At 39.6% G+C, this 15,727-nt stretch overlaps 1 protein-coding gene across 3 annotated transcripts in view; it reads right to left on the bottom strand.

Annotated features, from left to right (window-relative positions):
• Positions 1-611: 611 nt before the first annotated feature.
• FAXC (failed axon connections homolog, metaxin like GST domain containing) overlaps positions 612-15,727 on the bottom strand; it is a 78,907-nt gene continuing 63,791 nt past the window's right edge. For 2 of the 3 annotated variants that reach the window (XM_081045367.1, XM_081045366.1), the window contains exon 7: positions 613-9,585. In XM_081045367.1, coding sequence (XP_080901493.1) covers positions 9,296-9,585 — 290 coding nt within the window. In that variant the 3' untranslated portion in view covers positions 613-9,295. Of the gene's footprint in view, positions 9,586-15,727 lie in introns of all 3 variants that reach the window. The other variant, XM_081045365.1, reaches the window with a different exon arrangement.

The following is a 15,727-nucleotide window of genomic DNA, read 5'->3' as shown; positions in this document are numbered from 1 at the left end:
AAGCTTGAGTCCAGGACCATGACACAAGTTCAAGAAGGGACTGGAGCCAACTGAAGTTGAAATAGATATAGATTTATCCCAAAGCATTTCTAATTAGGTTCTATGTTAATAAGCAGAACTGAATAATTGGGATTTGTTAGGTCAAGAGAGAAAGGGGGTGCAAAGGGATAAAAAACAAACTAGTATCTCTATAATGTATGTTGGGGGTCTTCTCATTTTCCACTTAATAGATATTCCCATGGCTTGGGGATTTGGGGATTTTAGATGTTACCTTACTGTAATTTGCTCTAAATGGTAACAAGCTAATATTTGAATAGTTGGTCAAATTTGTAGGTAGGCTTTCAAATATCCAGAACGTCTGTATTGATCCTGACGTGCCCTTAACACCCAGCTAAACTTGGTGGTTCATGCACATATATGTGAAAAAACTTAGTAATAAGATTTGTATTTCCAAAACCTCTCTGAGAATCTCTGACCCCAAGATATTACTTGAGCATATCATAGCCACATTGCCCTAATGTACCTCCCTAAGCCTCTCTCCTCATCTGTAAAATGGGAATTGTAGTTACTTGATTGAAGAGATGCAAAAACTAATTGAGACCATAATTAGTGAAGGGGAAATTGGTTTATTATCAGGCCTTGCTACCACAGTGAAAGTCTTAATGTGTTCTGCTTTTTCCCTCCACTTTTTTTCTCTCTACCAGTGTATATCACTCCTTAGAGTGCTCTGAGGGGCACACTGGGCATGAAGTAAAAGCAGGAAAGGGTAGGACAGCATATGCAAAAACCTGCTCTTCTACTTTAAAAAAATTCATTTGAAATTCTGTCAGAAAGTTATATGCCTAAAAAATTCATTATCTCTGTTCTAATTATACAAGAGCCTTACAACCAAAATATTCTCCCAATCATCTAAGAGACCGCCACTTAACAGTATATTAAATGCAAAAAATTCAGATTTTCCCCATGGGTGTAAAGTTTAAAGATTAAAATTTGCAAAAGGGAAACGAATTGGAATAAAGACATTCACAGACAGCTATTTCATATCCATTAGTTATCATTTACACATCAAATACATACAGCATTAAGACCAAATATACAGATTTCCACATTTATATACAGTAATCAAGAGTGCACAGTTCAAACCTATCTTACAATCAAGTGTACAAGTTTAAATATGGCTTTATAAACTACTAACACTAACTGCTAAAGTAACTGATAGTTCCAGAAATAAACACTGGAATGCCGCCTCCACGTCGAGGCCCTCATTCAGCAAAATGCTAGTCCTTGTGTTTGCAAAACAGATGGTGCAGGTAAATGTTTCCAGGTAGCGTCCACCCATCAGCCCCCAAGCAGCTGAAATGTGGGTTCCAATTATACAGAGAGTGGTCCCTTCCATCTCAGATATCTAAAAATAAATCTGTACTTCTCCCACACATTTGGACACAGGAGGTCATAAAGAAATAGAAGACAGTCATTATAATTGGTGAGATCATGATTACCAAAAATTGTCAAAACATGTTTTTCAGATCAGTGCTGAAAATCTCAGGCAATACATCCTGCATTTGCCTTAGTTGGTTTTTCTCCCCACTTTTCTTTTCTTGTTTGAATTCAATCAGTGTACTGTGAAATCTTTCAGGAATTTTCCAGCCATTCTAAAGCAAGTGATCCCAAAAAGAGAATTAGAAAAAGCTCTTGTAAAGGTGATATCTCATTATTCATTCTTCTCTTCCCCTAACCAAAAATGCCTGCTTGAAGTAAAAATAAATTTAAAAAATAATAAAAGAAATACCTTGACCCCAAATCATGCGCCCATGCCTCTTTTCCATCCACTTTGGCACAAATGTTGCATACACATCCTTTAACCAATTGCAGCCTTCTAGGTGCTACCCTACATGCCCCTTGCCCATTCTCTAAATTCTGTTGAGTAACAGAGAATATTCTTTGTAAATGTCTGTTCACCATGGTTTTCAATGCACATAATGCCTCAGTACAGCAGGGTGAGCAGTGTGTGTGTGTTTATGGAATATGCTGAGAGACACACTCAGGAAGTTTTACTGATGAGGTGAATGAGCACAAAGGTTTAGAGACCGCTGCCTACATAGGAATGATTCGGGATGTCTCCAAACGTTTCAAAGGATTTCTATACAACAAATGTACATTACTTTGTATATTTTATATTTATAAAATGGAAACTATATGCCACAAACACTTTTGAGAGACTAGGAGAAAGTTCCAGAATCACAGGCGTGAGCACACGCACTGGGCCTGGCCATTGTCAGCTTCCCCCTGGTTCCCAGGTGTTGCTTCAGGTGAGACACTCCGGGAGCACGAGCATATAAACTAAAACAAAGACCACGTTACTTCAATGCTTCCTACACCAACCGCTTGTATATCCACAGACCATCCTTCCTACAGATTACGTTTGTTTTTTATTTAAAACCTGTACTTCATTTTAGCAAGATGCCACTACCCAGAAAACTTCCAGTGTGCCTGACACACCTCTAACCCAGGCCTACGACCTGGTCACTTGAAGCCCCAGTATCTTTTACTTTCCTTCTCTCCTCCCATTCAGTGAAATTCAAATATCACCAAATGAAAGACTCGGACCCCCATCTTCCCAAACATCACCATCCAGAACCCATCACCCTCATGAATATTTGAGCTGTCAGACACTCAACATGATACAGATCATTGGGAAAAACATATGCTTACAATAAGCATGGCCCCATGAGATTGATCACTGAGGTAAAATCATTTTGACAGGAGTCACACAAACATGTCACCCCTACTGAAGCAGAGAACCCTTGATAATTTGAGCATTGTTTTTAGTCTTATTGCTACAAAAAAAAATCAGATATAATTTATTAAAGATAAAAATATAACCATTTGGACATAGTATATATTTTAATAAGCCAGATGTGATCCCTTGGCAGATACTATCAAATATGAGAGAACACTTCAAATTCTGAACACCTACTAGAGGGAAAAGTCCATAGAAGGTTGTTTTGTTTTTAAGAGGAAGGAGATAGTAAATATCCAAAGCATTTCTCTTCTCTAGCCCTCCAGTGGACAATTATATTATTTTCCCTCTGCTAGCTGTTTCAACAACACTAATTAACATGGCAATTCAGGAGCTGAATCCTATTGTTTTTAAAGCCATGGGGTAATCTTTTTTTAAATACTAAAGAAGGAAAACAGTTTAAATATTACTAATAAATGGAAGTTACTCTATTCCAGAGCCACACAAAAGAACAACAAAAAAATGCTTGCCAATGGGGGATGGGAAGTGAATTAGTCACATTTAGTAATACGGCTTTTCATAAAATTAACTATTACCATAAATATATATTGCTCTACAGTTAGTAAATAGTCTCAAAATATTTAAAGCTATAATTAGGGACAATTTAAAATATTCAAGGCAGCCATCAGGTTCATTGCTGAACTTACTCAATTGTATACAGAACACCAAAGGACTGTATCAATCTTTTGCTCTAGATAACTAGATTACCCAATGAAATAACAGGGAGTGGTGGTGCTGGCTAGACCACATGCATAAGTTATTTGTTTTATTATTGCAATAGTCTCCTTTATTTGTCTACAACTTTGACAATTGGGGGCAACAGTCCTCTTGAAATTTGAGCATCCTAATTTGTCATGGTCTAGCCTCCAGCAGCAGTTTCGGAGAGCTTTGGTTCAGGGACAAGTTCCCTGCTTCAGCAAGAGCCAGAATGATTGATGTGGAACTGTCAGCCCCAAAACAGTGCGTTGCTTTCCTTCAAGCTGTTTTTCAGGATTCTCTGTAACCATCTCTAAGGAGCAAGGCCTATATGTTCCTGCTTCCAGTTACCTTAAAGATTAAGGAAGCTGAAATATCTTTAAGATACTCTTTAAAGTCAGGGACTAAAAACCTGAGTTTCTGGTAAGGAATTCAAATGATAAAAATCCCACATACTCATTTCCTCCTGGCAATAGTAAGAGGTGGCTCCTGCCCCACCCACAAAGGGATTCTTTCGAATTTTGCAGGTTTCCTCCAGACCACTGGAAGCAAGGGAATAAAGGTTAAGCACTCCACAATCACACGCAATTGATCCCTAGACTTGTTAAGGTGGGTGGCCAGAGTTCAGCATTTAGACTAGGAAGTATTTGTCAGTGAACATACTTCCATCTGTTCTTGTTCAACTTAGCACTGCATATAAAGGAGCACAAAGGACCTTGGGTTATAGACAGGAACAACAAAAATAACTTCACCCTGTGAAAAATAAAAAAACACCTGAGTTGTTCCCTGTCAACAATAGGCACCATCCTTTCATTGGAAATACACTAAACAACTGTTCTATGAAAGAATGAATGAATGAATGAATGAATGAATGAATGAATGAATGAATGAATGAATACAGAAAAAACCTGCTTGTGCAGACATTTTTCCTGGAAGAAAAAATCCAGCCCTTTCTCTCCCACCTAAGCCCCAAGCTGGTCAGACTGCCCATGCAGAAGTGGTGGGTTTCAGGGCTGAATGAAGCTCAACTGGCCCTGAACTGATTTTGATAACTTGACCTTTTGGATGGTTAAAAGATAAATGACAATGGTGATAATGACAAAGCCCTGTCACTTTCAAAATGCCAAATCTGTCAAAACAAAGATATTCTCTCAATTAATGTAAGCCAGCTCTTCTTCCTTCCCTGTCACTCAGCAGATATTCAATGTGGATAATAATAGACATACTTCTGCTTGCATATCGCATTCCAATTTTTCTCCTCTCTGGATATGTTAAAGGCAAGAAAGAATGAACACTAGCAACAACTTTTAAAGACTCTTTAGAAGAAGGCGTTTTCAACTGGGGTCTATGAACCCTCAAAGGAATCCACAGAACATTTCAAAAGGTCTCTGAATCTCCTGAATTTACATGTAAATTTATATATTTGCATATGTGCATGTTTCCAGGAATAGGTTATAAAAAACTTTCTTTACAATATCAGTGGAGTCCCTGACACAAAAGTTTACACTTGATCTTAGCCAAAAGGCCGAGAAGCGATTCTGACACAAAAGTTTAAAACCACTGCTTCTTAGCATGTGGCCCACTTTCTAGGCTTACCTTTCCCATGCAGCCTTCAGGGAAGGAAATGACAGTGCTGTGTGTCTGGCAGAAGGGGAGATTATAATAAGCTGCGACATCTTCTTGCAGAACTGATGAAGTTGGGCCTTGAGAGATGGGTATGAGTTGGGTCAATGGAGAAGAAGGGTGGGCATTTCAGGAAAGGGACTGGCATGAGCAGAGGCACAGAGTGAGGGCCCATGAGGCATGTTTAAGCCACAGCAAGTGGACCACCCTAGAGGCACTGGATGGCTCACATGAAAGAGCCCCAGGAGACAAGGTAAATAAAGAAGTGAGACGACCAGGCCCACGGAGTGACCCTCACTCTGAGGCAATATGACACCCCACGAAGGCCAGAGCTTTCTAGTAAGATCAACCTAGTGGTGACAGGTGGAATGCGTCAGGGACGTGGCCAAGCACATAAAAGGCTGTCACAGAAGTCTAGCCAAAAGAGGATGCCCTGATACCAGGGTGCCATGTCTGTTGTGTTCACCGCCATAAATCCAGTGTGGATCCCAGGGCCAGGCGCAGCCTAGGTGTTCAGTGGATAGTGAGCATATGTGTACGAATGCTTTAAAAGATAAAGAACAAAGCATGAGGAATACCGGTAACTTGGATATCCATCTTGGTATCACTCACAGAAGCTAGCAGTGTCTTGCACAGAGTAGATGCTGAAGAAAAGTCTCTTGAATTGGCCTCTACCAGGCTGAGTAGACATGGGCAGAAGTTGAAGATTCCCAGCACTCTCTTAGAGAGGCCTGGATGTGTTAGTTTTAGGAACATGGAGTGATCTCTCAGGGTGTGTGTGTTTTAAAATAAAATCAAGTAGTAAAAGTGGCATAATAGCAAGAACTATCTATGGCAAGACCAGTTCCTGGTCCTGCCCTCCAAATGAGTATGTATGTCACATTGAGCCAATAACAACCTCAGGGCTCTCATCAGGGGTTTTCTCGAACTAAACAAATCCGTGGCCTAGCTATGCATTTCTATGGTTCAACCCTTTCTTTCAAATAATCCAGGCAAGACCCATGAGGCTAAAATCCTTAACACTCCCTTTCCTTGAACCCTAGCTGTTTCACAAAAACATATCCTAATACCTCACTACACACAGGCAGGGCTCACTTGAGGGCTAGACTGCTTTTGTGATGTATGTCTCAGTTGTTCTATGATCAGTCTCCTGGGTAGCCCATCGCCTTGGAAGTGTCACCATTCATAATTATGTTACAACAACAAACTGGAAAACTCTCACAATATAGTTTACTTCTGCGTAAATTTATATTGCCCTTGTATCTATTCTGATATATACAAAGCAAAGCATACTACTGCTGCTCATTAATCCTGATGAATGGTACGGGAAGGGCAAAGGGAAGTGGATAGAGAAGAATTTATTTTCACAATGAGAAGTAAAAAAAGAACAAGCGGCCTATGGGTCTTCTGTCCAACCAAAAGCATCTATCAACATTAAGTTAGTTTCCAGTAAAAAGAAACACAGAAGTTGAACAAATGAGCCAAATGACCAAAATGTCCCCTAATTTCTTGATGTTAATTTTTCTAATAAGTAGCACCTGTTCGTCAAATTGGAGAACCCTTCAAATCTGGATAACTAAAGAATGAACCACATAAAATTAAAGCCCTCCCAATAAAGACTGCGTAAGTCTTCCACACCACAGGGATTTTTGTCTTGACCATTTTGTTTCCAGAACACATTTTGGGAAAGTAAAACCTAAATATATTCTAGGGTTGTAAATCAAATTATACCTACAAAATGTTGGTTACCCAAGTCATGAGCTGTCAGGCCAGTACCCAAGACTCTGCATGGCAATGTCCACTTCAAGCCCCTGTGGCAGGTACCTGAATAGAATGAACTGTTTTACAACTTCACTTTGAATGTTGGCTCTCCGGGTACTTGCCCTCCAAGTAAAACACGATAAAAAATATATGTGAATCTCCAGACTCAGATCTTAATCATTCTTGGAGTGAAAATTCATCATACTCAGTGCAATACAGTAAGGATAAATTACACACAAAATTTCAAACACAAGTCTTTCTAGCTGCGGGCGGAGAAAGGACAACTCAGTCTTTGTGGAGACATGTCCACAGTCCCCCTGTTCGTTACATTCACATTTTCGGGCCAGGAACTTCCCTTGTCACACAGAACTATAATCAGCTGGCCTTGGGACACACTTGCTAAAGAGAGAAGCAGTAAACAGTCCTCCCAAATGACACTGGAGACAAAACAGGCAGGCTTATCCATTCATATCTTCACCACCACATTCTCATTAGGCATCAAACAGTCCTTTCAAAAATGAATGGTTTTAATAAGATACCAACAACGGAGTTTTCCATGGAGTAAGAATTTCTATATTTTGACATTTCTTCCTGCTCTATATGCCCTACACAGTTCTTAACTGGTAAACAGCCTCAAAAACTCTCCCCCTTTATCTCACTATGAATCCACAGCATTTTAGGATTGTTTTGCAAAAGCTATGTTCAAAGTCTTTTTCAAGTAAAGCACAAGAACTTCTCAGAAGAAGTTGCTGTCTTTTAAGAAGTATCTCTTTAATGAATAATTCTTACGCAGTCAGTCAGCTGTGGTCAAAAACAAAGCAGTTTTGTTTGCAGTTGTAAATCTTAATACTGACTCTCTTAGCCCAAATCCACGGCCATCACCCCCGGATCTTCACTCCAAATTTCACTGGAAAATGTTTTAAGTCAACAAAAACTGTGTCTTCAGACAGAGTGCCTTAGTAAATACAGTATATACAGAGTTCATAGGCTCTAACAGTAGGGCGGGGGGCCTGTGGGGAGGAAATGGAAGATCCTTAAGAAACATTAAAATTTGTCTTCAGTGTTGCCTTCCTCTCACTGGGCAATGGCTGAGAATACCAGAAAAGCTGCATTAATAAAACTGCATAGCGTCTACACCGCCCAAAGTGCTCTGGTAGTAGCAACAGGATCCTCTTCCTACTTCACCTTTACAATATCTCTTGCAAGGTTTGTTTTCAAAAAGACATTACATGTTGGCAAGCTTCTGCTTACAAAAATCAATCAAATACTTTCCCCTTTACCTCTATTAAGCACTTCATATTGCTGAGCTTTATTCCCTCCAAGTAAATCAAACATGGGCAATCTAATAGTCAGGAGTCAATAAAGGACAACATTCCTGTGTGCGTTCAGGCAATGAAAGAAAGATGTTTCTGCAAACACACATAATTGAAGACCATTTGTAGCTGTTGATGATTTGTAAAAATATTTCCAAGATTCTTTCAACAAAAGATTTCGGTTCCAGCAAGTTCACAAAGAGGAATGATGACAGAATCCCGACTGTGCCTTTGTGTGTGTTTCATCTGCTCAGCTTTTGTGAAGGACGGTGGCTGCTGCTGCCCGGATGTGGAATTCCCTTGCCCTAATATCTTCACACATATGAAGCACAATAAAGAATAAAATGTTGTTTATGTCACACCTCTTCCAAGAGGTTTAAAGCGCCAAATGTGACTCCATGAATCCTCACAACACCCCTGTGAGGTAGGTAGGTGGGGAGTATCGTTATCCCCACTTTACAGGTGGGGAACATGAGGCACACAAGAATTAAGGGACTTGCCCAACATTACACAGCTAGTCACTGGCAGGGCTTAAACTTAAACTTATACTGGTTAGCACCTAGCACAGTGCTTTGCACATAGTAGGTGTTCACTGAATATCTATGGATTTTATTTGACTTACATCTCAACATACAATATACACACACAAAGTACAAGCAGCCACCACAGAACATTTATCTCCTACATTTCTTCTGATGACATCTCTCATCACTTCAAACCCTGGTGGATGAAGAAGGTTTAAGAATTCATCTCACAACTAAGCCCTCAAGTTGAAGAGGATCAATATAAACAATCTGAAGAAAACCCACTCTTGCACCTGGTCTACCTCACAATATTAGTTTTCTAATGAAAACAAAAATGGATTTCAGGAACCATGCTGACTTTTTTTTTTTTTTTTTTTGCCTGTTTTAAATGGAGCCATCTGAATGGTTCTGTTTTGTTTGTACAAAAAAAGAAATAAGGCTGCAATAGTCCAGTTAGCTTGTGAGAACTGTGCCAAGCACGAAGATCTCCTCCCAGCTTGGATGGATTTCTACCTGGGAAACTGGACTGACCCCAGGGAGTGGCAGCTCCAGCAGAAGAGGGACAGCGAGCCTGAACGTCACTTGCACGGCTCATGGTCTGTGCAATCATCCATGTCCACGTCAGAATCAAAGAGTGAGTGTCCAGTGAAATCCGTGTCTGGGGTTCTGGAAAAACTGTTCTCTGCTCCCTCGTCTTCAAAGGTCTCTGTCCTTGAGTAAAAGCTGAAGTCCAGCAGGGGTGTGTGGGTTTTGCTGCCTTCGCTGCTCTCCTCAGACTCATAGATGGTGTTGTCATCGTCGTGGTGCCACTCAGGCCAGAATTTCCTCCTTATCCTCTCACAGTACATGGCAAGGTTGATCAGCTCACCTGCAGTGTGGTAAGGACAGTGAGGGTTAGTTCTCAAAGCCAACAATCTCCCCGCCACTTGGCTTTCTGGGAAATCTGGAAGAATAGGGCGGGGTAGACATTAACAATGGTTTTCCACAGAGGTACTGTCAAAATATTTAGATTTTTTTATACACATAGTGAAAAAGGTGAGTGGGAAAAGCTCAATTCAGTGAGCGGGCTGAATGCAATTTAGGAGTGAGTCCTATGATGATGATAAGTTGTGGGTGGGGGTCGTTTATCCAAAATGGCAACTCAGCTACCATCATTTGGCTTTGTGAAGCATTTTATTAATTTATGTTTGCATATTAAGAGAATTAGTGCTTCAACTGGCTCATATTTAAATTAATTTATAGTCCGTGAAAATACACCAACTGTCAGTTGGATGAAGTCAGCCAGAAGTAATCATTCATTCCACAAATATTTGTAGTGTTATTACAGGCTGAGTACCATGCCAAGTGGTTGACAAATGTTATGTTAGGATGGAAAGTTTTACTCTGAATAATCCATAAAATGGATAACTCAGAATTGTCTTCATGGATGAGTGTGCCCACAAACATATTCACTAAAACAGATATTTTTTAATTTTTTAAATTAAATTCCACAGCTGCACCCACGATTGGGTTTCCACTCAGTGACTGGACTACTTCTTTTTCATGTGACTCAAACAAACACTTTGGTTAAGTCCTTAAAATCATCCAGGCATTTATCTAAAACATGACACAATATTCGGCTTTCATTTCCCAGTATCAAATGAAAAAACGAGGAAGAAGGTTGAGTTTTTGCCTTTAATCCACCAGATGGCAATATTGCTTATAAATATATAATTTGTCAATATCTCTTGTAAGACTTCATTGCCCTAAAAATATTCTTTGGATGTTTATTTTTTAAAAGTTATATAAACATTCACTTATTATGTAGGTAATCCATGTTTTGTTGCAGAAAATTAGAAAATACAGATAAGCAAAAAAATAAAAGAATTACCAATAATCCCATTCTCCATAACATTTTCATTTACATATAAAATTTTTTCATATGTAATTTTATATTTTTTATATATTTATATGTATATTTACATATGTTTACATTTGCTGTATAAAATGTATTTACTATATATTTTGTTTCCTATCCTACTTTATTCCACTTAACACCATATAATGAAAGTCTTGAGGAACATCTTAAAGGAAGACATCAAAGATGAATTATGGTCACTTCACAGCTGGCCCTAGGCCCAGCCCTGTTTGCCTTAATCACATCCATTCCCTACAAGCTGCTCCCTAGGAGCACTGAGAAAGTCAGAATCTATTCACAAGAGCCACGGGATCTGCACCATTTATGACTCTATCCCCTTCTTTTGTGGCTGGTCTTTCTACAGCCTGTTTCTTCACATTTCTTCCAGGAAGGCTGTCCCCTTTGTGACTGTGTCAATACCACTTCTGCGTACAACAATACAAATTATTAATAACAACAGCAAACACGTATATAGTCCTTACTGTGTACAAGGCACTGTTTGAAGTGCTTTATTCATCTGCTGAATTCATATTAACTCCATTAGTCCTTGTACAGCTCGTATACGAGGCAGGAGATATTATTATTCCCATCTGTAATGGGAAAACTGTATCAGAGAGGTTAATTAACTTGACTGAGGTCAAGTTCTAGACAGTGGCAGAGCCAGGATTTAAACACAAGCAGTCTCCAGGCTCCATGCCCTTCATCACGACTCTATTCTGCCTCTCTAGACTGGGGAGTTGACAGCCTGGCCTGGGAATTAACAGCTTCACACCACCTGTCACACAATATTTTTCTGTAATTCTTTCTGGGGACTCAAAGGATTACGAGATGCGGCCCCTCAAAGAGAATGAGTTGTCATGAAAGAAGTGATCGTTCTATCACGCAGTCAAGAAAGGGTTTGCTTTGATAAGCAAGGACTGGGAGCTCACATACCCATCCTCATATCCTGCCCCTGATACAAAAAAGTGAAACAAAGAGTGAAAATCTATAATTGAGTTCTATCTTTATCTGGCTTCACCAGTCCTTCCTGTGCTTAGATCTTCCATTAGCAGACCATTCAACATGCTATCAGCCAAAAGAATAGAAAAAAAGTTGGCAGTAGAAACAGGTTGTGTGTAGTGTGTGTGTGTGTGTGTGCGTGTGAGTGAGAGAGAGGCTTGTTAACATAAATGCCTATACTGAAGATGTAAACTTTGTGAAATAGAAAAACTGCATTTTTCAAGCATATTCAATAATCAGATAACAATTTCATCCATCCATCTGGAAAAAATTAAAGTCTGATAACATCCAATGTGCAGGGTCAGAGACTGTACTACATGGCTAGTAGAAGTATTACTATAACTTTTTTGGAAAGTAATCTGATATTACCTACTGAAATTTTAAATGTACATATCAGACCACTTTTAGTGCTCTATTCTACTATAATAAAAGCATCAGTATGTAAAGATACATGTATATGGATGTTGACTGCAGAATTATGTGTCAATTAAAAAAAAAAGAAAGAAGATGGAAACGGTCTGAATGTCCATAAATAGGGACTGATTGAATAAATTATGGTGTATCAATTCTATAGAATATTGTGCAGCTGTTAAAAAGACATGATAGCCTATTAAGTAAAAAAAGCAAGTTAAAGTAATGTTATAATATAATTCCATTGGTTAATATAAAAATAGTAAAAACAAACCAAAACTGCTATATGTGTGTACATAAATTTGTACACAAAAAAGGCACAGTAAGATTCACTCCAAATCCTTAATATTGTTATTCCGTGGGAGTGGTATCAGTCATGGATGAGGGGGAGGTAGTAAATCTTTAAAAATACACCTGTATTATTCAATTTATTGTGATAATCAGGGGTGACCGGATGGCTCAGTTGGTTAGAGAGTGAGCTCTCAACAACAAGGTTGCCGGTTCAATTCCCACATGGGATGGTGGGCTGCGCCCCCTGCAACTAAAGATTGAAAACAGCAACTGGACTTGGAGCTGAGCTACCCCCTCCACAGCTAGATTGTACGACAACAACTTGGAGCTGATGGGCCCTGGAGAAACACACTGTTCCCCAATATTCCCCAATAAAACATTTTAAAAAAATTTATTGTGACAATCATGTTTTACTTTAACTTAAAAACCCAATAAAATTAATTAGTAAATTACTAATGAGTGATTAGCGATATTCTCAGATAACCTGAGAAGATAATTTATCAGAGAGCCAAATAAATGGCCCTCTACCCAGAGGACACTCTTAGACTGAATAAAGAGCTTTCCTCTTGAAGTTACTCAAATGGAAATATCCCCACTGCTCTGTGAAAAAATTAGCTGTTTTATTTTCCCGTGTGACTCCAACTTCTCTAATATTCAAAAACTTTCTGTACAACTTGACACCGAAAACATTGTCACCCAGACCCAGAACCCAATATGTAGTCAGTTTCTCCCAGCTGTCAATCATGCATGGCAGGAATTCAGGTGAGGGAGAAGCCTACCAGCGTCTCCCAGCACCACCTGCCCAGCCCTTGCTCTTTAACCACGGAAAACATGGAGCAGGTGCCCACACACTCATTTGGTCCACAGGTTATTTCCTCAGCAACTCCCTGTCCCAGACCTGTGCGAGTTGCTAGCTGTGCTCTTGATCGGTCCCTTTAGCATTCTGTCACACAGGCAGGGAGGGCACTGAGTATATCCTCTCAGAAAAGTTCCTAGCAAACTTGAATGTTGTAATGAGGACACCCCCTTCTCCTCGTCTCCTTGAAACTAAAGGACACTAATTTATGTATTTCAAAATACAAAGGCCCACAAAGGTCATTTGAGCCAGCCCTTTGCTGAGACCTGAACGCCCTCACGACAACCTCTTCCCAAACACTTCCGGATGGAGAACCTAAGAGGGTGAATGAAGGTCAGTACATACTTACATGTTTTTCAAGGATAGCCAGCATTTTATCCACCTTGTAATCTGTCAAATAATAAGCAAAAAAGACATCCAAGTGCAATAAATAAATGTTGGTAAAAGAGTAGCTAATCGAGGATTTTCTTAGAACACAGAAGACTGTGTTTCTTGCAAATTCAGAAAAACAGTGTTAGGTTGTGTGGTGTTGATGTGGCTTCACAGGACGGCAGACGCACTAAGAGGACCCCTTCCCTTTTGTTGTTTCAGTTTCACTTTTCTCAGCTCTCCGGTTCTCCATGTCTGTTTTGTCTTTTTGTTTTTTTGGTTTTTTTCCCCCCACGTCTGTTTTAAAGAGTGCCCAAGTCCACATGCAATTCTCTAATAAGGATATTCTGATCAAAATTTCAATTGTGATTCCTCATTAAGAGTGTTGCTGATAATAAAACTGAGATTCTTTTTTGACAGTAAAAAATGGCAAAATTTTCAAAATAAATTATATTCAACCCTAATTAAGGAACAAAATTTGAGGTGCTTCCAAACATTTATGAGAATATAAACTGCTACAGTCTTTCTAGAAAGCAATTTAGCCATAGCTTAAGGAAAATAACCAGCGATGAGCAGGAATATATATTTACAGAATATTCGCTGTAGAATATTAGCAAAAATTATTTGAAACAACCTACAAGTCCAGAAAAAGATTAATCACATAAATTACAATGTAGCCATAGGATAGGATATTATACAACTACTAAATATGTGGTTTTCAAGAATATGTAATGACAAGGGAAATGGCGATAAGATACAGTTAATTTAAAAACTGCAAGTTATAACCGGATCAGCATCATGGTCTCACTTTTTTTCCCCCTTCTTCTGCCTCCTCCCACCCCCATCCCCCCGCCCACTCCGGTTCAAGCCGTTGTTTCTCAGTCCAGTTGTGTAGGACACAGCTCCCTGGCCCATGCTGGTATTATGAGCCTTGAGCTCACCCCTGGCTGAGGCAGTCAGTCCAGGGTCGGCTGCTCACAGCAGCCCACAGTGGCCCAGCTCCAGGGAAAGCTGTTGTTCACAATCGTAGCTGTAGAGGGCGCAGCTCACTGGCCCATGTGGGAATCGAGCTGGCGACCTTGGCTTTAGGAGCATGACACTCCAACCACCTGAGCCAGAGGGCTGGCCCATGGTCCCACTTTTTAAAATTATATACATATATGTACTTGATAAAAGATGAGGATACATACCACAGTATTAACAGTAGTTCTCTGTGGGTGATGGGGTCACAAGTTATTTTTAATTTTTTTAACTTGGCTATCTTTCCTAACTTTTCTCCAGTAAGGAAGTATTTCTTATATCTATATCTACATCTACAGAGATATAGATATATAAACAAACACATACTTATAAATATTTTAAGAATTGCTGAATATTCATAGTCTGCCCTTCTACTCAGTTAAATTAAGGAAAATTTCTCACTATTCTCGCTGTTTCCAGAAGTAGCCTGTGTGGCCAGATATTATCAGTAATATCTAGCATCACTCACACATGTGGCTGTTCCAAACCTGGGGCAGAAAAATGCCTCGTCCAAGACATTCACACTCCTGGGTTTGAGCCGGTTCTAAGTTATCCAGCTCTTGGTTGGTTCTACATTTCCCTTCTCTTGTTACTTCTTGGGAAAGTTTCCATCACAGAAAAGACAAAGGCTGAGAAAGAAACTGAGATCACATTAGTAGTGTGCCGGCATATTAGCAGCTCTGGTCAAAAAGTTTGGGAGGGGCTTAGAAATAATGACTAAAATGAGACTTTGAGACTCTCTGTGCACTTAAGTGATTCATGCTACACCAGTCCCCTGGGAGAGCTGGAAGCCACTAACTTGTTTTAAGAATCAAAGTACGTGCAACTATGTGCCAGAAGTCCCCTGGAGATGATAGCGTCAGGTCCCCCCAAATGTGTGTGTCTCAGTGTGGAACTCAAAACCAACCCTTCAAAAGGCTGATCATTTCTTCAAAAAGAACACTAAATGCCTCAAGTCCTTCTAGAAAGTAATGGAGGAAAGGGCCAAATCATAAATTAATTAACAAATGATGCTTCCTTTCTACAAGAAGGGATAATACAGACTCTGAGAGTTCTGACGATGATGGATACCTAAATGCTAACTAAATAACAGATGATCTCAATAGAGGTGTATGTATGTGCATAGGGTATGTGTATGTGTGTGTGTGTGTGTGTTTGCATAGAAGT

This window comes from Rhinolophus hipposideros (assembly GCF_964194185.1).
Source record: "Rhinolophus hipposideros genome assembly, chromosome: 3".
In the NCBI taxonomy this organism is placed as follows: Eukaryota; Metazoa; Chordata; class Mammalia; order Chiroptera; family Rhinolophidae; genus Rhinolophus; species Rhinolophus hipposideros.
This window is presented reverse-complemented; position numbering and strand designations above follow the sequence as displayed.